General features: G+C 40.5%; 1 protein-coding gene across 1 annotated transcript in view; it reads left to right on the top strand.

Moving 5' to 3' along the window:
- cdh16 (cadherin 16, KSP-cadherin) overlaps window positions 1-27,228 on the top strand; it is a 37,158-nt gene extending 9,930 nt beyond the window's left edge. The window contains exons 8-18 of the mRNA XM_049598270.1: window positions 4,810-4,935; window positions 7,439-7,589; window positions 8,543-8,755; window positions 10,452-10,528; window positions 15,182-15,373; window positions 21,219-21,460; window positions 21,542-21,672; window positions 22,018-22,257; window positions 25,338-25,454; window positions 26,006-26,122; window positions 26,340-27,228. Coding sequence (XP_049454227.1) covers window positions 4,810-4,935; window positions 7,439-7,589; window positions 8,543-8,755; window positions 10,452-10,528; window positions 15,182-15,373; window positions 21,219-21,460; window positions 21,542-21,672; window positions 22,018-22,257; window positions 25,338-25,454; window positions 26,006-26,122; window positions 26,340-26,440 — 1,707 coding nt within the window. The 3' untranslated portion in view covers window positions 26,441-27,228. The remainder of the gene's footprint in view (window positions 1-4,809; window positions 4,936-7,438; window positions 7,590-8,542; window positions 8,756-10,451; window positions 10,529-15,181; window positions 15,374-21,218; window positions 21,461-21,541; window positions 21,673-22,017; window positions 22,258-25,337; window positions 25,455-26,005; window positions 26,123-26,339) is intronic.
- The last annotated feature ends 648 nt before the right edge of the window (window positions 27,229-27,876 follow it).

Below are 27,876 nucleotides of genomic sequence, written 5' to 3'. Positions count from 1 at the left end.
TAGGCACATTTGATTTTTTTTCCCATACTTTTCAAAGGCCAGTTTAAATCTACAATAAAATCTATCTTTTTGTCTTGTAGGTTTTAACACCTAATAACAAATGTTATATCACACAGCATGGTGACTTTGAAAGGATAATTAATTTTCATAATTTTAATATCAACAAATAGCATCTGTGCCTCTTTATGTAAATGAGGCTGTGTGAAAGAATTTCTACTGAGCAGATTCCCCTGGTATATAATTAATCTTTAGTTTGTAATAAAAAATGTGTTAAGAGAGTGACAAATGAAGCCTCTATTGTTCCATCACTGCACCATCTGCATGACAACCATTTAGTTACATTCAGAATCTAAATCACACAAAACTGGATAAGTTTAACATAGACGTTTAGTTGGGGGAAGCCTCATTTCGCCCACGCCGAGTGATTGTGCTGCTGTGCTCAGTAGGTGGTGGGATGAACCACTGTTATGACACATGCAGAGATAGTCATGTTCAAGAGCCCACTCTATGGATGTCACCTCCCCTACTGTCTCATATAAATGGAGCAGTCATGTTCACATCCACTCTTCTGCAGCAAACGTCTTTTGACATTCTTCGTGGTGTGACGACATTTTGACAGATGCTGAAATCAATCCGCTGCTTAGCATACTTTTTGCATGTTTCAGTAAATGTCAGCTGTAAAACTAAGCCAAAATTGCTGCTGCGTTCAATTTGACTCATTCTGCAATCAGATCAAAACAAGCTCTGACTGTAATTTTAAAAATGAAATCCAGGCAATTGTTATCAGTACTTTTGCGTCAGCAGGGCCAGGGAGGTTAATTTGAGTGTGTTATCTATCTATTGCATGTTTCTGATTGCCTCTCTATGATTATGTAATGCAATCACTAGAACTACTTGATCTGAGTAATGCAATCTATTGAGACTTCGGAGTGGAGCCTGTCAATGTATGAGTCAAGGCTCTGAACTGCATTGATTTGTCAGTTTTCACAGTGAAATGAAATGTGATTTGTTGCAGGATTAGTGTTAGCCACACTAGACCTTTGTCATGGACCCACAATCAGTGTTCAATATTACAAGTGATACTATTAACAACGTGGTGCTTCAGCTAACATTAGTCATCATCAGAGGTGATCTCATGTTTGAATGAGACCAAAATTAAAGCTGCTATGATCTTTTTGTTTTGTTAGCAATAATTAGCAATCACAATGAATGCTAATGTTGCTTCATATCTGTCAGTTGTAATAAGCAACTGTTTGCTAATTTATTTGCCATCTCAATTAAGATTAATGAATAAACTTCATTTATATAGCACCTTTTTAAAACAGAAATTAAAATAGGTGATAAGACATTAAACATAGTTATAAAAATTATAGTTAAACTATAAAACAAATGGTGTAGGAAGGTATAGACGGATCATAGAAAGGCTAGACTATATGCGTACATTTCAAGATGCGTCTTAAATGAAGAGATAGATGTAGTCATCCTAATCTCCTTTAGAAGGTCATTCCAGAGTCTGGAGGCCCTGATGCCAAATGTTTGTCACCTTTTCTTTCTTAGCGTATATTTAGGAACCACCAGGACTGCAGTATTTGGGGACCTCAGGGCACACAATGGCACATGGGGGGGGGGGGGCAAAAGGTCTGAAATTTAGCTTGGGGCTTTAAAAGTGATGAGTTAAATTTTAAAGTCAACTGGTTGGATGGGGTGAGATGCAGCAAAGGGTTGTGGGTTGGAGCCGAACCAGCAGCTGCTGTGGCAGGAACACGGCCTCTGTACATGGGATGCTTCATTGAGGTTATTGGGGTCACAACAAATGTAAACCTGGGTGTCGTCTGCGTAAAAATGGAAAGTGATGTGTGATTAATCTTTAGATGTCCCAGTGGCAGCATGTAAGTGAACAGAGGTCGGCTAAGCACCAAACCCAGTACTACTACCAGTACTGTTTACAGCTTCTTTGCACCACCCCTAAGTGGCCTCAAATATTTTTTGTTGTTAAACTGTTATGGCAGGTTTATGTTTTAAACCCCAAAGACAACTCTCTGCCTTCTAGCCAAAATACACATACTCGTATTTTCTGTTATGTCACTTGTTAGTTATTTTATTATTTTTTTAAAAGATTATATACTTTATTAATCCCCAACGGGGGAAATTCAATCTTTTTCACTCTTTTGTCATATACATACACAGGCCCGAAATACACACACATGCACAAACAGGACCTTTTTATATGCATTAAATGGAGAGATGTCAGAGTGAGGGGGCTGCCCATGGACAGGCGTCCTGAGCGGTTAGGAAGTTCGGTGCCTTGCTCAAGGGCACCTCAGTAGTGCCCAGGAGGTGAACTGGCACCTCTCCAGCTACCAGTCCACGCTCCATATTTTGGTCGGGACGGGGACTTGAGCCAGTGACCCTCCGGTTCCCAAGCCAAGTCCCTATGGACCAAGCTACTGCTGCCCCCAGATTGTTATCGTCATTTCTTGGATAAAGCTTATCTTACAGGCAATAAAAATGTCTCTGCTCCCTCCAAGATGCTCAATATTTACATTGTCAATATCATATCTATATTTTATACGACTGCAGCTAATCATTCATTTTCATTATATATCAATATGCAGATGATTTCCTTAATTCATCTGTTATCTGTTATTTTAAAAAAATCATTGTAGTTTCCCAGAGCACAGAATCACATATTCATTTGTTTGTTTTGCCTACTGTATGTAACAATCCAAAACCAAAATACATAGTTTATTATTATAAATGACAAAGGAAGGCAGCAAATCATTACATTTGAGAACCTGTAACCGGCAAATTGAATTATTATTGAATTTCCTGCTTGAAAAAATGGAATGAAATGATTAGCAAAATAGTTGCAGATTCATCCTCTACTCTGATTATTTTATAAATTGTTCCAGCTATGATATTTCAGCCCTGTTTTCTAACAAAGGAAACACTTCGCACATCTATTAAACAAGACAGGTGCGTTGGAGAGACAAGACCAAAAAGTTTCAAAAGGACTCCCACACACTGTCTAACTTGCAATATATAATTTATTTGCGATGTTTTGGGACTAGACCTTCATCAAGCAAACTAAGTGACAAGATTTCATTGAGGTTATTGGGGGCACAACAAATGTAAACCTGGGTGTCGTCTGCGTAAAAATGGAAACTGATGTGTGATTAATACTGACATCTCCCAGTGGCAGCATGTAAGTGAACAAGCACCAAACCCAGTACTACCACCAGTACTGTTTATAGCTTGTTTGCACCACCCCTAAGTGGCTAGACTGTTTTCTAGAAATTACTTTCATATACAACTAATTTAAAACGGCAAATACATTTTATTTTTTCATCCTGAGGTTTCTACCATTTTTTGGGGGGGGGGGTTCCTTATCTGCTGCGAGGGTCCTAAGGACAGAGGGATGTCGTATGCTGTAAAGCCCTGTGAGGCAAATTGTGATTTGTGATATTGGGGTTTATAAATAAAATTGATTGATTGATCGACATTTTAGCTGTTTTCCACCAAAATAGGTAATCTTGCAGTACACTATCCACTCATATTGACTACAGCATTATTTTTTTATATTTACCTTTTTTAACATTTAGCTGGAATCATGATCTTTCCCTTACCTTAAGCAAAGTGATTTTGTTGCCTAAACTTAAGGCAGGAGTCTGGACACGAACCAAGAGTTCTGGTGTCAAAGTTCTGCCCTTTGCACACCCCCAATCCTCCCCAGCCACCTGCTTCTGAGGCCTACGCTATATATAAAGGTAGTGTTTCGTTACCTGAAATTAACATTGTCTCTGAGCATAATCTGGGAGCAACTATGTTGCCACAGTACTGTATCTAAAAAAGCAGTTATGTAACATACAAACATAATTTCCAGGAGACACAGTTGGATATTTTCAATATGTCCTGATTTTGAGTTTAACTCAGGGCATTGTACTCTTTACTGTAATTCAGCAGCTAATTACTCTCCAGTACACATTGTCCTGGAGAGCAGCACACACAGATGTGAATCGCTCTTGACGCAGCTCAAACACAAGCTATCAGGGGGAGACAGAACGTGCTCTGCAAACTTAAACACTGACAGAGGCAAAAACAGATGACTTCATAGATGTTTTGTAGATAACTTTATATAGAGCAGTCTGTGATCATTAATCAGTGCTTTAAACATATCTCTTTAAAGTTCTGAGGTCTAGAAACACACCATAACACAGAGAGGCGGCCAGCTGTGTGAAGCGGCTCTGTGTATACAGAAGCATAGTGTTTGGGCAGCCATCTCCAAAACAAGGGAGGAGTGTGTGACAGTGAGTTGAGGAGATACACATGCCCTGGGTGTGCATCAGCTGTGCTGTGACTGGACTCCTCTCCTTGTTGGGTGCTGTTTGATGGCTACTAGGGCCCTTTCAGCCCTACTGCACAGCTCTCTGTCAAGGGCTGTAAAGCAGAGTGGAAAATCCCCTTCAGCCTGCATAGTTAGTTTTGGCTGTGCTCTCTGTTCCACATCATTGTCAGCGCGTTTGGTTGGCTCCTTATCATGTAAACAAATGGTAGCTTAGCTTTGTACTTATACATCATACAGACCCTGCTGAATAGCTTTCTAGGTTTATACTGTGTGATACATTTCCTGTTGCAGCCAGTTGGAAAACACATTAGATTTACTACATGTACTGCATTTTTATTGTGAAAAAAATAGACAAGAAAAGGCATTAAACTGTTCAGCACATTAATTTTATTGTAGTGTTTATAAAAACCTTTTTGATGTGTGTGTGTGTGTGTGTGTGTGTGCCTATGTTTATGTTTCTGTAGGTCAAATGGAGTGGAAGTCAGGCAGAGTACAGTCTGGAGGGGGAGTTTCCAGAGATGCTCTTCACCATCAGCAGAGAAGGAGTCATTTATCTCAACGCCCCTCTGGACAGAGAGACACAGGACCAGGTTAGTGTGACAGCAAGCTAAACATCTCCAGCACCTAATAATTAATGTCAGTTTATGATTACTATTTAAAGCATCTAAACATCAGGGCTATAGGTGCTACGCTGTTCCTTTAAGACAGACAGGAGCAGATTTATTTCTGTTTCAACTATGTTCTGTTGTGTTTGTTTCAAATGTGACAATAAATTAGTGTGGATGTCCAATAATCTTAATATAAAATTTGCTCTGATTTAAAAGCTTGACCTTTTTTTCTGCCTTTCACAAGATTCCCTTCATTAAAACCAACAGAGTCACGTGTGGTCTATTGCGCTACTTTTCTTTTTCAAATCATTTTCCATAGATTTAATTCACCTTTTTTTCAGCAGCTGCTGACTGGGAGCTGAAGAACAACAACACAAACTCGTACTTTAATTATATTTCCTCCTATTACTTAAAACTTAATCATCCTCTACTTAAAGAGACCCTGGTGCACATTATTGCAACAAAGCTGAGCCAAGTCTATTTTTAAACTGAACAGAGGTAATTAAGCAAACAAGCCAAAACCTGAAAAGCACAGCTATGTTCCTTGGACATTTATCCTGCCTGTGACATGAAAAAATAATGACTGTGTTATTACATTACAAGGACCATGAAGCTAAAAGCTTTATTTCAAATGTTGTTTACTTTAGGCTTAGTGAAGAATCATTACTTGTTGTAGGGTTAGAAATTAAAATCCTTATTTGTTTGCATCTTGCTTTTGAGTTTTGCATACGACGTAAGCTCCTGAGAGCTTTGAATGGGCAGTATATTCTGGCACAAATGCTCAAGTGGTCAAAGAACAACACAGACAGCCTGTTTACTCTGGTATTAATGTGCGTCCTGGGTGATTTGATCACAAGTGGACAGCTTCATGTCCATTTGTTCACACCTGGCATTAGTAAGCTTCTCCACATGCATCTCGAGCGACAGCTTGTGATAGGATCTCACTTCCTCACTTCATATGAAAATGAACATGTAGCTACATCATTTAATTCACCATCATTATGAGACTGCTGCTGCGTGAGTGTGAGCTCCACGCTAGGGACAGTTGGTGAGAGTCTGCCTGTATACACACAGTGACATGGCTAACTGTTAGCATCACATGGCTAACCTTACCCACGTGGTTAGTAACAGGTTTAGTGACAGAGTTGAGCCGTTTTGGTGACGTGTGAGTCTTTTGGGACTGTTTAACAGGTGCTGCTGTGTTAGCTTGTGCTAACTAGGCCAACGTTGAACTGATTGCTAGAGTTCTCTAGCTATGTACTACCTATGGAGATGTACTACTTAGTGGTTCTGGGCACTTTTGCAGTATACATAGTACAGAATGATATTATATTACACCAGTGGTGGTGCAATTAGTAAGTAGCATTATTTGGTAGGGTATAAGGGTCTGTCTACATATGTGATCCCTGAAATCTCAAATGAAGATGTTATAATAGAGTATCAAAATATACTTACAGTTAACTCATCCCAGCTTGTAATCATCTTTCAGCACCAATCTGCTATTGATTTGCATTTTTCAACAAGGCATCATAAATTGACAGAGCACCAGGAGGAGTGTGGCTCCGGAAGCACTATGTCTAACGGCAGCAACAGTTTGCTTATCCAGCAGCATCACCTGAGGAGGTGGTCCTTCAGTGTGGCCAGGGACACATGGGTGTACACACTGCTGAAAGAATGTGGCCAACCGAAGACCAACTTCGAATGTGGTCTGAGCGAACAAATCTCCAGACGCATTGAGGACGCATTTGTTACATCACACCTTTACGCAGCTGTGTCCTGTCAGCCAAAGTGGATGTTGATACCAGGCTTAAACAGGGCCAAAGAAGCTGAGCTACATCAGCTGATGTGATAAATGTTTAAACACATGCCTCTAGCATATTGCATTATCTGTCTTCTGTGGAAATAGAAAAGTGCAAATTTCTATTTTGCTACCCCTTATGATGGAAAAGTCTCTAGATGCATACTTACTATCATTTCAAAATTGATTGATAATCTGTTGACGTGTTAAAGAGCCACTAAATGCTGAATGTGTCTGGTCTGAATACAGCTCCCTCAATCAGTCTGTATCCTTCATGAGTGATGGTGCTGATGGAGCCTTTTCACACCATAAGCTTTGTGCCCCATCTGCCAGCGGTGCAGAATGATGAACGTAGAGATGCCTTTTTCACGCGACAGGTTGTTTCTCACTTCCATCCATCAGTTTTGTTTACCAGCTTACCTCAAGAGCAGAATATTTTCCCATCAAGCAGTGGGCAGGGGGTCACCCTGCACTGATCAGCAGTCTACCAATCAAAGGCAGGGCCTGTTTATCCTTGTCATTGCCTGCTGTGATGTATGAGTATAAGTGCCATGAATGTGATGCTCTGCAGAACTTATAGAGGTCATAATGTAAAGACGCCACACTTGTTAACCAGCTTTTGTCTCACCACTCTGTTTCTTTAATACTCTGGAGGAAAACATTGTGTTTCTCTTTTTGCCTTTTCAGTTCCAGATCAGCATTGTGGTTGAGCGTCCAGATGGCAGAGAGATTGCCAAGCCTGTGGAGCTGAGAGTGATGGTGGGCGACGCCAATGATAACAGACCCACCTTTCCACAGGCACAGTACCATACTGTGGTGAAAGAACTGGCTGCTCGAGGTAACTGACAGCTTGTTATATGGTTAGCAGTTGTAAAAAATATTTGGAAAATGACTTGTAAAAAAAAACACATGTTCATATGAGTCTCACTGTTGCTCCTCCAACATGTGTTTGAAAATATGGTCCAAAAACTGCCCTGACTATTCAGTTTACAGAGGGATATTTCTTTATTGCATAACAGGGGTGGTGGGCGTTAAAGTGAAAATCCAAAGCAAATGCACGTTATAGTGCCAATTGTCACAGTGTTTCCTTGTAAAAATACTTTAATCAACTGTACATGCACCAAAAACTCAACTAGGTCTTACTTTCTTTTTGAATTTCTAATTATTGGTGAAGTTTGAGATCATCATTAAACAATACAATGAGACCCCTGAATAATCCCCTGTCACATTTACACTATAACGGGAATCTTGTTTCACAACATGGTAGAGGAAACACTGGCTGGAAGGGACGCTGCCGTGATGGAAGAGCCGAGACTGCCAGATACCTTTTGTGAAAGCAGATTGGGACATTTGCCAGGACATGAGGGAAAGCACCCTCACTCATAAAAAGCACATGGTGTGTTGTGACATATCAGGTCCCAGCATAAAAGCTTTTTTGTTGATGCTTTAATAACGGTTGGTTCTGGGAAATGAATTAGACCGGACAATCTGTTGATCTAAATGGATTACTGAGCGAGGATTAAATGAGAATGCTATTGTTATATGCTTCCTCCCCCATTATTCTCATTTGTAGCTTTAACTTATTGCAGACAGAAAAACATTTGAAGTTCTTTGGCTGCAGAAACTCTGGAAATCAATTTGTCGTGTTTAGTAGTTGTAGAAAAACAGAAAAACATTAATATTGAAATTCTACCTTAAAGAGATCCTATGGTTGGGTTGTATATCAGTCTGATGCGCTCATCTTTCATAGGGCTTACTTTGACTGTTCTATACTGGTGTATGTTTCCCCAGGGACAGAAATCCTGACAGTGCAGGCAGCCGATAATGACGATCCCAAGACAGACAACGTGCGGATCTTCTACCGTTTAGTCGGACAAATTCCAGAGAGTCCTCGTGCCCTCTTCAGAGTGGACCGTGACTCAGGGGTCATCTCTGTTCAAGCAGACAGTATGGAGGGCACAGCACCTCAGTACACCCTCACCATCACTGCTGAGGATGCCAAAGGTGACTGTGAAGCCTTCCTCATGTCGTGTTTTTTGTTTTTGCACCCTTACTGAGTCTCACTTTGACTTGCTTCTTTAATTTAATGTACTGGTATTTCCTTTTCCTGAAGTAGGACATAAGACTGGGAGGAACAGAATATTATAGATAAAAGTTTTTTAGTTTTTCTTTCTTTTTTAAAAAAATCAAATGACTGGAAGACCAGTCTTGTTTTATTGACTTCCTGGAAGTAATAGTAAAGTAAATAAGTAATAATAAACATATAGAAATAAATACACAAATCATAAATTGATTACAAATCACAGTATATTTGTATTTATTATCCTGAAAATTAGGAGGTAAAGTGATTGAAAAAAAAAATGAAACTCTTACTTTAATATCTGTACCTACAACGTCGGCATTGTATGTCACAGTTAACCCTGTAGATATGTACATTATTATGTAGCGGATGCATTGAAACATTATGTTTCAACAATGCTGTGGTTAACGTGTTGTTAGGATTAGGATGTTTTGTATCCGCTGGAAAAACAGCTACAGGTCGCTCAAAAACACCCATCATTGGAGACTGAAAAGGCGTAGGGAACACAGCGATGACACACTACATCATTGTATGTTACACAACAAAACTTTGTTGGCGCAATCCTTCTAGCAGCATATGAATATCAGACATACACCAACACACACTTGCTCATTGCATCATTCTTACAGTCGCATACACACATTCATATGTATATTTTTAAAATATATGATAAATAGTAGGGAGAGCTCCAGGTCGCTGTGACTGTGGTCTGCAGCTTCCCCTCTACCTCCTGATGACAGGCAGCTCATATACGGCGTCACTTAGAAACGTTAGTATCATGAAACCTGTGAATTTAACGTGTTCATGGTTCGCAGAAACATACAATACCAGCATTTTCTTCTGGCGACTGCACCCAACTGCTATTTATGAGACATTTTTAAAATAACAATTTGATTATTAAAAGTGTAAGAGAAAATATAGTTAGTGGATATAATTTGTTTAGAAACAATGAGTTTGAAAACTTACTTCTTCGCCCTGTTTCCTCCCACTATGCTGACGCACACTGCAGACAGAAACAGCAGCTGTGCTTTGATTTTGGCGCTGCCACAAATGAGAAAAAATCTCATTAGTGGAAGAGAGCTAAATTTAGTTTTCCAGCATGAATAAAGTGCATCCCTAAAATAAACTTTCCAGGGCCATGTTTTAAATCACCATCCCTGTTATTTAACTGGCGATGGCGTGGACACCGTGGCCAATCATGTCTGTTTAATGTCAGTCATAATGAAAAAATAGTTTGCAATGAGGCCACAAGCTGTTTGAACGACATTACGTTTAAGGTGCCATTTAAGAGGAGAGAGAAATGGAAACGGAAAGCAGTTACCAGGGAGAAACATAATATACCGATATGTCAAACAGCGCAGCTTTTTTAATGAGTGACACAAACAAAAGTCTATAAGCTTTGTGATCTATTGAGTCAGTAGCTTTGTTCATATGACTGTAGCGTCCAGCAGGATGCATGTGTGCTAGCCTCTGGGGTGACAGATGATGTCGTCTGCATGATTCATGCATCAGGTTGTGATGCAGGCAGGATGAGGTACCTGCTGTTCCTTCAGCATATTTTATTTGTGCGATGGGCTGACCCTTAGTCACTAACAGAAGCTGTGATCATGTCCCTGGCAGGTCTTAACAGTTCGTGCACTGTGGTTGTGACGGTGCAGGATGAGAACAACAACCCACCAGTCTTCTCCCAACACGAGGTACGAGAGCACATGCACAAACACTTCTGAAGCAACGCTGTGCTCAGGACATGATAAACAATACTTTTTGAAAACAAAAAAGGCAGGCCAAACATCACAAGGCTATCGTAAGTGGCTATTGGACTGTGGACTGTGAATCCGGTCTGCAGGTCACTGATCTAATTTTCCTGGCGGGGAACTAGATATGTCCTCTAATCTCAGGCTTATAGCGATGGCACCGTGTTATTGGAGGAGTTTTATTCAGTTCTTTGTACTCAAAGTGGACTGTGTTCTTAGGGTTTAAACTGATAAAGCTTTCTTTGGAGAGTAGTTTCCACTCATTTATTTATAGTTAAATCTACATCATGACCACACAGTGATGCTCAGCGCCGTTAATGTGTTAATTATGTAAGAATCAATGTCGTCATAGCTGTTACAGTGTCACAGAAAGTTCTGCATCAGCTGGTTCTTGATTTCAGCTTCTTATTGGACTGAATCTGCACAAGAAGTGTGGCTCTCCAGCTTCATTCATTCATTCATTCATCTTCTAACCGCTTCAACCTCTTGAGGGTCGCGGAGGGGCTGGAGCCTATCCCAGCTGACATCGGGCGAGAGGCAGGGTACACCCTGGACAGGTCGCCAGACTATCACAGGGCTGACACATAGAAACAAACAACCATTCACGCTCACATTCACACCTACGGACAATTTAGAGTTATCAATTAAGCTAGTCCCCAATCTGCATGTCTTTGGACTGTGGGAGGAAGCCGGAGTGCCCGGAGAGAACCCACGCTGACTCGGGGAGAACATGCAAACTCCACACAGAAGGGCTCCCACGCCCGGGATCGACCGGCAACCCTCTTGCTGTGAGGCGAGAGTGCTAACCACCACACCACCGTGCCGCCCTGCTCTCCAGCTTATTTTTTTTTAATATGATACACTTTCTGCTTGTGAGGTGGCTTTAAAAAGGTTATAGTTTCTTTTTATCATGAGGGACAGCACCTGTGGTCAAAGTGTATTCATTTTAATTATAATACATTACAAAGCTGACAGGTTTTCACAGCGATCAAAGGAGAAAAACATCTACAGAAGCTTCTGTTTTGATCATAGAAAATAATAGCTTACCCTTAAATCAAAATACACAATTTTTTCTCTTACTATTTGTACTATCTTAACTGCTATTTATAGATTGTTTTGGTCTGAGTTGCCAAGTGTTAAAGATATTGGCCTTCTCTCCAGTATAATGGAGATAGATGGTGCTCGGCCAGACGCCCAAAAAATATATTAAAAACTCAACAAAAATGTTTTTTTCCAGAGACTGGACCCAGTTACTCAAGATAATCCACAGACCTTGTTGTGAGCAGTTTCATGAAGGAACTATTTTCTGTCTACCAAACTACACCCCACCAACTACATCACACAGAAAGAAGCACACATACAGCGTGAGATGGTGTCCCCTTTCGCTTAGCTGTAATGCTAGCTAGCTCAGTCGTGCTAGATGAGCTAGCAGTAGATGTATGCTTCCCTCTGCATTGTGATGCTGTTGGCTGTGACTAGTGCCATCTAGTTCCATTATACTGGAGAGAAGGCAGACATCTCTACGGCAGATATCTCCAGCACTCTACAACTCACACCAAAATAATCTAGATTGTTCAATAGCACTACAGTTAAGAGGAAAATATGTATTTTTTAATTTTGACTGGCCCTTTAAAATCCACGGAAATGTCTCAAACCACCCAGAGGAAAATCTGCTTTTCCACCTCTAGTGTACAGCTACCTTTGAAGCATACATGAGCTGAGTCTATAGCTCCCCAAAATGCATTTTTGGTGTTTAAGATAAGCAATGTTGGGGTCCCCTGGTGGCGCAGGGGTTAAGGCGCTTACCATGGCCCAACATCCCTTGTTTATTTCTGGCTGGGGACCTGTACTGCATGTCCTTCCCCTCATTTCCTGTTGTCTTTCTACTTTTAGTCGTCTAATAAAGGCACAAAACACACAAATCAATAGATTAAAAAAAAAGCATATTTCCTTTTTTTTTGTTTTGCACTCTATCCCAAAAATAAAACATCTCTGGGAACTACTGCCAATATGTTTTTATCTTGCAGTGATCCGGTTGATCAATAACGCTGCAGTCAAGGCCCAGCATGTAACGTGACAGCGGTTTCCCTCCTTTTGATGTATCTGCTGGTATGAAAGACAAATGGGCTAAAGATAGAGACAGTTACAGAAAATCCCCTCACTTTTCACCCACATGTGCCGCATAATAGAAGAGCGAGAAGTCATGAGGGCTCGGAGTTATGTGGGAGAGCCATCATGCTGTGATAATAGGGAACCAATCTCTAGCTGTTCTGTCTGTCAGACCGCAGTGACACTGAAAGGCTGCACACACTGGGCTGTGAAGGAACACGTTGTTTTTTTTTTTTAATTTAAGGTACTGGCTTTAAATTTAACAGCAGAAATTGACCACAGAGCTTTGACATATAATATCCAGACCAATAACAGGAGACGGTATGTTGAATACAGACTTGATAAAAGATTTTTTATATAACATCTGTTGTCATGGTAATTTTTTTTTTTTTGTCCTTGCTGCATTCATTTGTATTTTCAGGCCGTCACAAACAAATTTGCGCACTTGCTCAGATAATTGCCACCACACACGCACAGACACACACAAACACAGAGGTGGAAAATGCTCTTCAGCAGGTCACGCCTGAGGAGTGCAGCTTTTTCCATGGCGATGTGAAGGCAGCGCTATAGGGGGTGATGTGGGAGGCGAGTGGTGACAGGGCTGGGTTCAGCGACCCTGTGGATGGGGCAGCCAGATCAGAGGCATGGCTGCTTCACCAGAGGACATCTGTGAGTGGCAGATTAAAATGGCTGTCTAAACACACAGAAGTGTGTGAGTAAAGGTTAGCGAACACCAGGAGGGCGAGAGGGGGCAACCGTAAACATGTAGGCACATACAGTCATGACAACAGGGTATGCTGAAAAGTGAACAGGCAGTCGTGATTTTTATTGGCAACCACAGCATTCACCATCAACAAGTCTCCGGCAAAGTTTACATTAGCCTGTTACTTGTATAAATATTTCATTTTATTAATATTTAATACTGCTGTTAATGCAGAGACAGTTAAGAGTAATACAGTCATTGTTCAACTTTGAATCATCTTGCCTCCAGGATAAATCTTTGGAACAAAAACAATCTTTGCTAAGACCAAAAGCGTGCATTTATGGATTAGAAAAGAATATCAGCTGGCGCACTTGGTCAAAAATAATTGGAGCCAACAAGATGCTGTGGTGCGCTCATTCTTTACCTTGCACAAAGGTAGTATCTTGTGAAACTTGACAGCCTAAGGCATCCATCGCAGCATAGCTTGTCAGGAAGGGAGCTAAATAATTTTCCAGAATTAGCCTAAATTTTGGCAAGGGGACAACCAGCATGGCCTTTTTCCAGGAGGCCCCTTGAACCCTCACCTCAAAATTACTGAATGAAGGGTATTCTCTGGGTACCCACGAGTCTCCCCTAAACTTGAGAAGACTTGTTTCCAGTGCATGTTTTGTTCCTCACGATCAATCTACTCCTTCAAATTAAAGCTGTATATTTGTCTTTTTAAAGAAAAGGACAACCTGCACATTTGAAGAACAATGAATCACCTAACATGTATATACAAATATAAAACACATTACAACAGGATTGTTGTGGAACTCAAAGTGTTAAGTGTGCTGGTTTTAGTCTATGCACATTAGATAATACGTAATGATAACTGTATAATAAGAAACCCAAGTATATCATTAAGGAGTTCCTTAACGAAACAGTGTGTCAGTATAAAAATGTTCATAAACATGGGCCAAGTTTCTCCCATCAAGTCTGTATTTATAGATCACAACTTTTGTGTGGGAAGTGGCGTACGCCTCTTGCAGGCATTGTTTTGTGCTTACACAATGTTTATAAATGAGATCCCTGGTCATTTAAACACTGAATAAATCAGTCTGACATTAAAAAAATGGTGTTTTTCCAATGCTGCTTGTTGCAGAGGGGCTTCTACTACACACAATGCAAAATGTGAATGGCCCTATTAAGAGTCAGTGATTGGTTTGTCCATTCTGGGCTTCTGTAGAAACATGGCGGTGGAACATGGCGATCTCCCTGGAAGAGGACCCCGTACATATAATTGGTTCATTCTGTGGTAATGAAAACACAACAATTCTTATTTTCAGGTGATTATACCCTCAAGAAAACATACTTATTATTTTAGAAAGTCTCCATATTGACATCATTTTCAGCTACCCTATATAGACTACTAAAACAGCAGAGTGGAATTCCTGAAATTCAGTTATGACTTTTGATGTTGGTCTGCCACCCCGAAATGTTTGGTGGCCCCATCTGGCCAGCCCCATGAAAAGTTTCAGGGGGTTTTCCATTCGCTCTCTTAGCTTCATGATGAAATGCTTCAGTTTTTCCACATTGTTTCTTCCTTTTATTTCTTCTCTGTTTTGGGGGGAGGTGTCCTGTCAGTGAGGCTTAATGTGAGCTGACATCTGTAAAGAAAATTGCTAAATAGATTCAAAATTATTATACTAATTCATTACCATTCATTTGCACTCTTCAGTGCGTTTTTACATAGGAGTGTCTTGAGTGGTTTCTGCTGGGTAACTGTACATTTCTCCCATCAGTATGGACCATTTCACATTCCAGAGGACGCTCCAGTGGGCACCACCGTAACAGCTGTGCTGGCAGGGGATGCAGATGTTCGGGGAGGAGACAGCTGGCAGGTGGACTACCGTTTAGAGTCTGGAAACGAGGAGGAGGCCTTTACATTAGTGACTGACAAGCAGACCAATGAGGTCTCACTCATCCTGTCAAAGGTATACAACACGGACCATCCTGTGACCTCTGCACACACACCTTCGACCACCTCATTTTAATGCTTATTTTAAAACACAAAGATCAGCTATAAATTCCTGCCAAGTCCAAATTAAACTGATATGTTAGTTGTTTTCTTTATCCTGTTCAGGGTACGAGGGAGTACAAACAAATGTCTCCTCTCAGGAGCACAAATGTTAATGTCAAGGACAATTTTTGGCATGATGGCTTTGTGTGTCCTTTGTGCAGTCCTATAAGATCATTCAGAGACCTGCTGTCGATACAACAGTCACATTTTTCAGAGGACATGACTTTAATATGATAGTGTGTACATGTGAGCCACCAGCAGAAAGGTTAGAAAAGAATATTCCAATACGTCAATACTTAAGTCTGACATGCCTCAAAGCAAAAAGAGTCCAGATGACAATGGAATGTTTTAGCCGAATAATCTCTCCTGTCCCCGGGGCGCATCACCCTTCGTCTGCCCCGTATAATCCAGCAGGATGTTTTAGGGATGCATGAGGGAGTGTGTGTCTATCTGTCTGTGTGTGTGTGTGTGTGTGTGTGTGTGTATGTGTGTGTGCTCTAATGGTCTGCTCTCTGTAAGTGGGCCAGGCAGGAGACAGTCTATTATTTTCAACCTCTCTGTGGGAGTTGACGAATGTGATTGAACTGTGAGCTGCACACGCTCCGCTGAGATAAAGCAGGAGATGTCTAAAAGCTAAAAATGGATCTCATATTATTTCAGATTAACACAAGAGGACTTCTGTTTTTTGGAAATGTTATTACACAGATTGAATTCTGGTCTCTTTGAGCAGCTGTGTTTAAAGCTCTTGTACTGACCTTATGAAATATTACAGTAACAAACTATATCAAGGGATGCTGTTGTTTATTTAGCTTTCTTTAATAAAAAAAATAATAATAAAGCTTAAATCCTACACACATAAAGCCCCCGTGGATTAAAATGCACTTGAGCAAATCCTTTAATTCATCGTGCTACAGTGTGAGGTCAGCGCCAGAAGGCAGACACATTTCATTATTAGAAATTACACACTGTTCACAGCCCAAGTGAATAATTAGATTGTGCAGACACTAATGGCAGTTTACCACACAGACTAGAGGCTGCCGATTGAGGTAAATATATAATGAACCGGGGGAAGCGAGGGGAATCTAATCAGGATGAGGAGAGCAGGAGGTGTTAGACGTTACATCAAATGTAAAACCATTCTGTTAAAGAAAAACTGAAATAAAACCTCATGGAAGTGACTTGCAGCTTTAATCAATTAGTTATCAAATCACCAAAACAGAGCTGATAACATATTCATCCATCACAAGCTACAGGTGTGAGTCATCGGTTTAAAGTGACGTAAGAGGACTGAATCATATGACAATGATGTTACCAGGAACAATGGTGTAACTTTAATGGTAGGAAGCATTAATCACTTTGATGAATGGGGCATTTAATACAAAGAGATTTGTTATGTGCTTCATTTTAACTCAGACAAAAGCATTAAAGCTTTAATATGGCTTTCATAATTACAAAGTAGCTGCATTTATATCAGATGATCCAGCAGCACAGGACAAGCAGTGTTTGGAGAGACGACAGGAGAGCAAAGATAGCAAGAAAATGGTTTCTTTGTACTTAACTGGAATTAACTGACATTAATCTGCCCACCATGACGAACAATAGCAAGAGTGGACATAATTAATTTCATATTAGTTTATCTAGAAATATGAGAAATCAGTATCATTGTGAGGCTAAAATATTTTTATGTTTGCATGTTCTCCCTGTGTCAGTGTGGGTTTTCTCAGGGTACTCCAGCTTCCTCCCACAGTCCAAAGACATGGGGAACTGCCCATTGGTCCGACAGCCCATTGGTTCAACATCCCGTTGTTCTGACCATATTAAACCCATTGTTCCGAAGTCCGTTCCGAAATCATCATGATGCCCTGTGGTTAAGGTCTGGTTAGGTTTAGGCACAAAAACCACTTGGTTAGGGTCAGGAAAAGATCATGGTGTGGGTTAAAATGAAAAGAAAGTGACAAACACATAAGCCGTGAGCCTGCTTCGCCTCAAGCCTTTCCCAGCTGACCCAGAGCCGGTCGCGGCGCACCATACGCCCGCTGCGAGCCGTTCAGCACCGCGGACAGTCGGACTAATGGAATGTCAAACCAATGGACTGTCGGACCAATGACAGGACCCAAAGACACGCAGGTTAATTGGTGACTCTAAATTGTCCGTAGGTGTGAATGTGAGAGTGAATGGTTGTCTGTCTCTATGTGTCAGCCCTGTGATAGTCTGGCGACCTGTCCAGGGTGTACCCCGCCTCTCACCTAATGTCATCTAGGACTAGCTTCAGCACACCCGCTACCCTTAACAGGATAAGCAGTTATGGAATGAATGAATGAATGAATGAATGAATGAATGAGTCAGATGGCTACTTTTGTGTAAAAGATACAACATATCCCCATACTATGGTTTGTAACATCCTATGAATTAACGTCCCAAGAATGACAAAATGTATTTAACATAAATTTACGTAAGTTAGGTTTAGGAAAAGAAACTTGGTGAGACATCTTTAGGTTTGGGAAAGTCAAGTTACTGTGGCTATGTTTAGGAAATCAAATATGGTAACGACATAACTTAAAATGACTCGATGTTCACTGGAAGTTCATGCAATTTGGGACACTACACTCCTGTGGAAAGTCCTGTGCTTTGTGACCCCATCTACCCCAAACTGCTTTGTTACAGGGACTGCTTACTTCCTTACTCCCATCAGCACACTGGTCACAGGATCACAGCCACTCCAAATACCTGAGTTATACTCAAATTACTGGCTTTTGATTATGTGGGATATGTTCGAATTGTGTCCTAGATTGTCCTAAAGGTTATCACCTGCAGTTCCCCTCACTGAGCTTTTTAGCATCTCTCACTGCATTGTTTTCATTTTCTGTGCCACAACTTTAATGTTTTATTTCACTCTTAATTTCTCAAAGCGTCATGTTTGGCAGCAGCATGCAGGTGTTTTTATTCTTAAAAAAAAAACTTTACACTACCTGCTCAGCACCAAATGTCAAACAGACCAGTCGCAGCCTTTATCAATCGAAGTGCCAGATATTTCCCTCAGGAGTTGGCGGAGAGCAAAACAGATCTTAAAAGATAGTGAACACTGGACTTACATTCATCAGGTGCCAGAAACAGCTCAGAGTTAATGATGCTTGGTGTCTGCTGGAGGTGTAAATAAGCACCTGTTTGCTAACCAGCTCGACATATTAAATGATAAGGTGTTGATATGTCAGTGTTAACAGCTTCTTTTAACAGCTTCCCACTAGTAGCCAATGTGTTATTACAGGTTAGAAGAAAAATGAGTTTATTTGACAAACAACAGCACAAATAAAAGAATAAACAAAGTAAAAATTGTTTTAGATACCTATTTTGGCGGTCTTAAAATATTGGGTGTAAACAGTGCAGGTGAGGTAATAGCAGTTCATAGCCACGTGAGTGGACATGATGAATAAATCAAATGTAGTATCCTCATGGGAAGACTTTGAGTAATATATTGGTTCAGATGACTGACTATAGCCTCGAGAGAGTCCGTGCTCCATGTTCTGGTGCACTGAGTAGTTTGATGCGTCACTTCCAGTCAACAGCAGCACTCGTGCCCCCTCCAAGGTCTGCGTTTCTTCTCCGTGGCAACAGAGACGCACTCATGATGTCACACAATGCTGGTTTAATAACATCTTGTTACATGGGTAGACAGAACACGTTTAAGGAAGGGTGAAACCTGACAGCGAATACAAGCTCCAGGGCAGGATTCAGAAGATTACATTAAAATAATCAAATACATTAGAGATTAAGATAAAACAATACATGTCCTTCAGTCTTTAAGTATTCAAATCACTGACTGCACTGTCAACAGCATCATAACTGCAGTTAATCCCTCCAAACCTCCACAGTGAAACAACTTTTTTAATCCTTCAAACAAAGTCAAGATGTCACAGTTTTATTTTTAGGGCCCCGATTACAGTAATCGCATCACTTAAAATCTGCTACTCCCAGTTTTGCTTCAAAACTTTAGACCCGAATACAGTTAAGAAGTATAAGTGTTAAAATTTATGGATTTTATGTGTTTACATGTGATTATTTTTACACTGTTTTACAGTCGAGTTATATATTGAATGCCTTGTAATGTTAACATCATTTCATATATATTTATACAAATCTTCCTATCATTCTCTTGAGTTCATACAGTTGTATAAACCGCATTGTCACATACAGTAGCAGTTGCTCTCAGTGCATCATCATGGAAAATGTTTCATTAGTGACACAGTGAATCAATTGGCTCAGTGACCGGTGTCTGGCTCATATTGGAAATACAGCAATACTCTGCCAGTAAACCCAGTTTCCTTGGAAGTGAGATAAGGTGACTGGTCACAGGGAACGTACCGTATCCTTCTCCTTCTGGTAAAGTCAAGATTCCGTTTTCTTTGACATGTGTACCACTGGCAGAGTGCCCATAAAATGTCATTGTATCCAAAGAAATGCAACTACTTTCCTTACATTTATTTAATTGTTGATATAGATAAATAATTCCTTTTGTAAAGGACCAGTTCACCCAAATCTTATTATAAGAGATTTATAAGTATCTTTTCTATGTAACCACAACAGTCGCTTCTGGCTAGATAACTGGCAGTTAATTGGCTGTGCTTATTTTATATACTGTGTTGCTTTGCTAGCGTACTTGTTTCCTAACAGTGACATCTCACTGCCGGTTGGACTAACTGCTAGTTTAAGGTAAACTTAAGCTCTTGTTTTCTTTAGTCTGTTGCCCAAATGATAAATGGGCTTTCCAACCTAACCCTTCTTAAGTGTTTATTGTTGATTGACATGGAGCTCCCCAGAAATGTAACTACACATTGCAGCGACGCAGACCTCCTGTCTATTTTTGTTAGCTGAAACCATTTTCCTCAGTGGAAACTAAGCTTTTATTTGCTTTAACTTCACAGATAAGACACAATAAATTGTGAAGACAATAAAGTCCCCACAAAAATAGCATTTTAAGTCTTGTGTATAATTTATCCTGGCTTCATATGAGCAGAGGAAAACTCCTCTAGTCCCTTGGCTAATTTATACAATGTAAAATGCCATAGACCTGTGCTAATAATGTCAGCATGTTGTTTGGAAAACGTGTTTAGAATGAGACGGTTGTTAACTCTTGTGTTGTAATGGAACTGAATTTTGTAGCGTTACCTTTGTTACATGTTGCTGTTGTCCCTGGTTTCATATAAGTAGAGGAAAAGTCTGCTAGTTGCTAGGCTAATTTATACAATGTAAAATGCCATAGGCTTGTGCTAAAAACTTTAGCATGTTGTATTTGTGGGGAAAATGTGTCCAGATAAAGACAAGTGCTTTGTCTGTGAATGCTGAGAGTTATAGTGAAGCCGATTTGTGTACTTGTGTTTGAAATGGTCACTATTAAGCCATGTTTAATGTGTGTTGAATGTGTGTTTTGAATTAACAAAACTTTACAGCACTTCACAGAAACCCTGCCGCTGACTAGTGTTTTAGAGGTGTAACTGCACACACTGAGTGACACAAACACACCACCGCACAAGTATAAATGCTCACAATGGCGGCAAAATTGTGCCAATATGGGTCATGGACACAGCAGCTAACCCCTCAATGCATTCATTTTATACATGAAACATATATTATGTATCATCTTTTACAGTTTCAACAAAATTCTGTAAACAATGATAAATATCACTGTTGGCATGTTATCAATAGTTTTTAGAAATATTTGTGTGTGCATAATTTTGGCTGTGTGTGTACATATGTGTTCACAGGTCTTGGACTTTGAGCGTGAGAGTGAGTACATCCTCGTGCTCAGCGCTCAGAACCCAGTGGCTCTTGTCCGAGGCCGATACGGACCTGCATCCACAGCAACCGTCTCCATCTATGTGGATGATGTAAATGAAGGTCCAATCCTGTCTCAAAGCCATTATGAGGTGACTGTCAGGGAGGGCGAGGAACCAGGACGGGTTATCGCTACCATCCGAGGTTACGACCCTGATTCTCATCCAATCAGGTGAACCTGAACTGATGAATGCTGTAGGTATATTTAAATGTTATCTGCTTCACTTGTTCTAATTCTTTTTTTTGTGTGCAGATACTCTCTTCAAGGAGACACCAAGAAATACTTTTCAATAGGGAAGTATTCTGGTGAACTGAAGACTGTGCAGGCCTTGGACAGAGAGGAGAACAGCACATACACCATGGAGGTCATTGCAGTGGATGGGCGTAAGTTCTTTTTCTTCATTAAAAATACCACACAACTATTTGACTGATTTAGAATTCCTATTGAATGATTCAAAACACTAAAAAAAGCACACACATACAAAAGCACACTTGAACATCTTCACAGACAAACAGAGAGTCTGAAGAATACAGATGTAGAAGTAGAGACAGAGTTGCAGAAGAGCGAGATCAAGGAAAGCAGTATGAGTGCAAGAGAACAGAAAACAAACAATGGAGAAGGTTAGGCAAGGTGACGAAAGAAAAAAGAAAAACATTCAGGTTTAGACAGTGAAGCCTTGGCACCTCATCTCTGTTTGTCTTTTCCACATCTCTTGTGTTCCCCCTTAGGAAACTCTTCCTTATCTGCGTCCACCCTGGTGACGGTCCAAATCCTGGATGTGAACGACAACAGTCCAGTGCTGGTTGGAGACTACTCCTGGAAGTACCTGTGTACGCCTCGCTGGGAGGACCAAGCTCTGGTGCTGGCCTCGCGGGACAGTGATGGGCCACAGCATGGAGGAAGACTCAACTTCTCCCTGCGCAGTGACGCCACAGTTCGACGGAACTGGAAGCTGACACCTATTAATGGTGAGGTGAATGCAGACTTGGTGAACCCAGCCAACCTGCAGCTTACTGTGTTAGTCTTATGATTCACAGTGAAAAGAGAAGACAGTCAAGTAAAGTCACATCGTTAGAAGAGGCTATCCTTAGATAATTTTTCACATGGAATTTGTAGGAGGCATCACTTACACCCAAAACTCAGGTCTGATTCTGGGTGCCAGCATGGTCTCAAAGCCAGAGTGCTGCGAAATGGATGTAATTAGCAGCCCACATCCAAATCCTAAAATCTGTCTCATGTGTCAGCCCTGTGATAGTTTGGCGGTCTGTCCAGGGTGATTCAATCTTTATCATTTCATTGCTTTAATATGGACAACTTCATACATTCTCTTGCAGTCTGAGATGGTTTAAGATACATATGTGAACACTGTGTCTTCTATTATGGTCCCTCTTTGCTAAGAATCAGCTTCAGAATAAGGAAGTTAATTTACTGAAGAAGACAGGTCGATGTCATCCAGCCACAATGTCATGCAGTGTGAAGCAGTGGATTTTTTAAATACAGCGTGCGGTCACCGTGTTCGCCACAATGTCTTAAATGCTTTGAGTTACCTGGCCTTTGAATTAAAGAAGGCAATGTGCCATCCACGAGGACAGATAGTCAAAGTAACAGAGTGATCCGGCCTTGAAGATGTGCAAATTGCCTTGGTCTGTTTTCTTCCTGCATAATTTCGTCAGTCCTATCTGAATCTGCGAAGGGAGGTATAATGTAATTATCCTTTTCTTTCTTGCTGCTGTAAACCGCTAGTGTTGCGCTCGTTTAATGCAAACTATTTACTGTGATGACGTCTGACATTAAGTCATTCAAACAGCTCAACCACTTCCCTCTCAGGGGTTTTTTTTTTATCTCCCTCTTTCACTCCCCTGTTCCTGTTGCTATTGATTGAGCCAAGCTGTAATTATATCTTCTGTGTAATTTCTTTGGCGTCACCGCTGGGTTCCTGCCAGCTAATGGAGGCTAAAAGAAGAATCTCCCAGAATGCTTTGCACCTGGTTGCAGCCAGTAATGGTCGTACCAATAAAATGTGTACTGCCAGTATAATGAGTTGCACGGTTTGTGTGACACAACCACAACCTCCCATGAAAAGAACATATGTGTGAGTGTATGTGTGTGTGTGTGTGTGTGTGTGTGTGTGTGTGTGTGTGTGTGTGTGTGTGTCATTGCTATTCATTTCAAATCTCTCAGAGACTCTCAAATGTACCATGTGTAAATAATTGGCAGTTCTTTTCAATGGAGAAATTCAGTTAATGAGGCAGTGCACTCTTATTCCACTTTCGTCCACTCTTAATGGCTGTTCATGGCAGTCAGGAGTGAAATGTGACACATCCAATCTTTTATGTGACACATTTAATAGCATTGTAGTATAAAAAAATACTTTTTGGTGTCACAATCGTCTGCAATATTTCTTAGTAGGCAGTGGGTCACAGCTACAACCTGCGTAAATGTCACATCGGAGGCGAAACAGCACAGATAGATGGTAAATTAACAGCCTGCACTGCTCGTGTTTTCCTGACTGACAAATGGAACATGAAGGGGAGTGAAGGCGAGGTGCGAGCGTAGAGTGTAAGACCCTCAGATAAGGGTTCAAACAGTTTGATAAAACAGTTCTCTTTACGGGACGGGGCTTTTACGTCATGCGGCCAGGCGTGTATTTTAGACCGATCAGCAGAGATAAGATTAAGACTCACACACTCCAGACCCCTCGATGTACAGCTCCATCTGTCTCTCTCTCATTCTGTGTCTTGTGTAGTTATGCCGCTGTGTGTTTTTTGCTTGATTTTTGTTCCCTTGCTGGTGGAAATTGTAAGATATTGTAAAGAAGTACATAGCTGACGTGCACCAGTGTTGCAGTTGACTCCTGGTAATAAAAAAAGCATTTAGCTTAATTTAACACTTTTTCAGATTTGATCTCTGATGTGCCGGATAGTGCACATCAGAGATCACTACAGTTGTAGTGTATGTGTATATATTACAACTAACACTTACACTGGGTCAGAATAACCCAGTGCTTTGGGTATAATTGGTGACTTGGTGGCTTTATACCAAGCATACTGGTGCTACACCATCTAGCTGCCTTTTCATGATCCATTAAGTGCGATTGCTTTGTATCTTTTTGTACGATTTCATGTCATGGTTACAGATTCTCTCTCCAGCTTCCTAGATTTGTTTTTTGAGTGTAATTTATTCACAAAAAAAAAATGCACGTTAACTAAGTCAAAGATGAATTTGACTAGCATAACATTTTTCTTTCTAGCAAATTTGCTATGGATATCACATTAATATCGTTATCCTGCACTCTTTTAGCCATGATAATTGTGTGGTGAAAATCTGATATCATATCGGCCCTAACTCATACAACAATATTCCCTCTCAATCTTCACCTATGTCCCACCAGAAGTCGGTGGTGGTGCATCTATCTGACTTGGTCCTCTGCATGTAGTTTCTTATTGTCTTCTTATTTTGCTGTGTTCAGGATGTTCCTGGGCACAGCCTGCAGGTGAGGTCAGAATGTTATTAAAATGTAGCGACCAGGTGTCTGATTGTAAGCAGCACACATCCTAGAGGAACCTATGAACATTGCAGACACAGTACAGAAAATGCATATACAATGAGGTGAAATGGCAAGTGGACAAAACTGGGGGTTGATTTTCACCTTCACCTTCACTGGTGATGCTTTTTACAAACACCAGCTGACAATTCCTGCATAGCATACCTTTAACAGTGTCCCACAGTGATAGCACAGTCACTAGTCACAACCCGAGAACCAGGAACAACCAGCAGAGCTGCACTGATGGATCTGAGGGAATGCCCAGGCACATGGGGTGTCCCAAATCCTTGGTATAATCTTGAGCAAGGCTAATAGTTTTAATGATTTAATGAAAAGTAATCAGTGAAATGTTTGTCCTGGTAACACTGGCAGGAGTGACCTATGACAAACTTTGCCACGTCATTCAAGCAAAATAAGAAAATGCTTTTATCTAATGGGTAATTTTGTAACAACATGTTAATTAACAGCACATTTAAAGTGTCATCTATGTGTTTTTTCCCTCAGACACTCACACCAACCTGTCCTTAAACATCCCATACCTGGCCCCCGAAGTGTACACTGTGCCCTTCACCATCTCTGACAGCAGCTCGCCTCCCAGGAGCACCTTCATAAACTTGCCAGGTAATGTCGACTCTCCTGCTGCTGAGCTCAAGCGAACGCGGGGAGGTTATGGGACAAGAGCGTAGGAACAATCAATAGAGATCAAACCCTGTGTGCCAGCCTGTCCTAGCACTGTTCTTGTTTGGTAATGATGCAATGGAGCTTTACAAATGATTTTTCCAGGCTTGTGACCACACAGCTCTCTTAAGACTGTGCTCTGCCCGATACAGCCTGCTGACACCTTATATACAGAACACAAACAGCACATTTCTTCTCATACAATGGTCAGAATATATCAGGGAATAAAGGGTGTGTGTGCTGTCTCCTTCTGTGTGACATTCAGTTTTCATAAATGATAATACACAAATAAAAACATGTACAGGTAGGTATACATTTAACACTACTCACCTGTCACTGTAAAGAGTTTATTGATCTGTGAACTCCTTGAGTTGAGCAGTGTTTTTGATTGTGCTTGTAACATAAATTGTTCCAAACAAAACATATATTCTTTCACTGAGTCATATTTCCTGCTTGTGAGTTGTTTTTGTTTTCCCCTATCCCTCTCATGTTAGTGACAGTGTGTCCCTGCAACGTCAGAGGGAACTGCAAAATGGCTGCCAAGCAGCTGGAGGGCATGCCAACTATTCAGTCTGCAGTTGGGATTCTGCTCGGCACCTTTGCAGTCATAGGTAAGCAGAGAGACCGACCGAAACAGTGATAATGCCACTGACACATGTGTGCAACTGAGAATGCATCACAAGCTTTATAGAAGTAGTATGTGGTAGCCTATGTTGAAGGACCATTGTGCTGTATGCATTAGATTTTTCAAGGCAGGCATCATAATACTGTGCCTGTTCACTATATTTTGCAATAACGCAGCAATGTCTTTTTGTTCTGTCATTCCAGGAACGATCCTAATTGTTGTGTTTGTGAGACTCTCCTACCAGAACCCCAAAGAGCCGAGCAAAACTAACCAGGAGAGAGTTCCTCTTAAGATTTCAATCTAATTAGGATGCTACTATATCGTCTGTCCTGCTCACTGGACCAGTGTAACACCATTGCTTTCAGGGCGCTGAATTCATTAAGTGAATGTTTAAAAATGAATGTATATTTCAGTAATTGGATCAAAGTTCAGACATAAACTGACCTGACAGCACAAATTACAATATTTGAGATATGTTAGATTAGTCGAGAAACAATATATAATGTATGTTAAGTGCTTAGGCCTGTGCCTGGGAAATTATGTTGACTTACGTTTTAGGTTTGCCTTTTTTTATTGCCAGATCTGGTCATTTGTTTCAAAATGGTGCCCATTTATTACGACAAATTAATAGGGCCATAGTTTGGAAAAACATTTCAGAGTTTTAAAGAATAAAGTCGGAATATTAAAAGAGAAATGTTGCTACATTTTCAAAAGTTGTAATTATAGATAAAAAATATTTTGAAGTCATAATAAAAAAAAAATCAGATTGCAAGTTTCAGGTTTTTGTTAAATTGTTAAAAAAAAAAAAAAGTCAATATTTTGACTTTATTCTCAAAATTATTTTTTCTATAACCTTGGCCTAAATACTCTGTTGTAATTTACACTGCAAGTATCTGTTATTAATTTCTGCATCTGGTCATTGAAATAAGATGCCATCTCCTTCATTTCTGATTACGATAAATGTTAAAAAAAGATTGTTTTGAAACCATAAATCAGAGGAAATATGCCTGTAAATGCTGAGATGTGAATTATTCATTTAACACATCAATTCACAATTAAAACATCTTGAAAGCACCATAACCACATGATCTCATTTAACATCAAATCTTTATATTCATACTTTTGTTCTCATCTTTTCATCTGTACATGCACTTCAGAGCCTCTCAAACCTGTGGCTTCGGATTTGTCACCAATTCACTCCATCAAATCTTTTTTTCTTTCTACTTACACAACAAACCAAAACACTTTTAATCGAATGAGACAGCCTGAAATTGTCCTGTGTTTGTAATTGCATTAGCCAAGCGTTCCCGTCTCTGTGTTCAAGGCTGTGTAAATGCTGACCCAGACGACCTCGCAGGCAGGCAAAACTATATTCAGACCAAAGTGTTGCTATAAATAGCTCCACAATTGAAGTTCCACTGAATGTCACTCACCTTGCAGCGTCCAACCAACTAATCACCTCTCATTCACGAAAGTTTTACAAATTGAATAGATGCGTCAGACTCATCCATTTGCCGGCTGTGACAAAAGATTGGTTAAACTGGATAACTGCTCACCCTGGACTGTGAGGTGCAGTCACAAAAATGTTCCTTTCAAAGACACCGTGTTTGAGACCAATAGGATGAAGGCTAAAAGCTTCCAACGAGATTCTGGAATAAAACTACTACACAGATAGGTGCAGATTATTTTTGTCATGAACTGTTTGCTTTAGAATTTAAATCGATCCAACATTTAGAAGTT

This window comes from Epinephelus fuscoguttatus, linkage group LG2, assembly GCF_011397635.1.
Source record: "Epinephelus fuscoguttatus linkage group LG2, E.fuscoguttatus.final_Chr_v1".
Taxonomy (NCBI): Eukaryota; Metazoa; Chordata; class Actinopteri; order Perciformes; family Serranidae; genus Epinephelus; species Epinephelus fuscoguttatus.
Note: the sequence above shows the minus strand (reverse complement) of the source record. Positions and strands in the feature narration are given on the sequence as shown.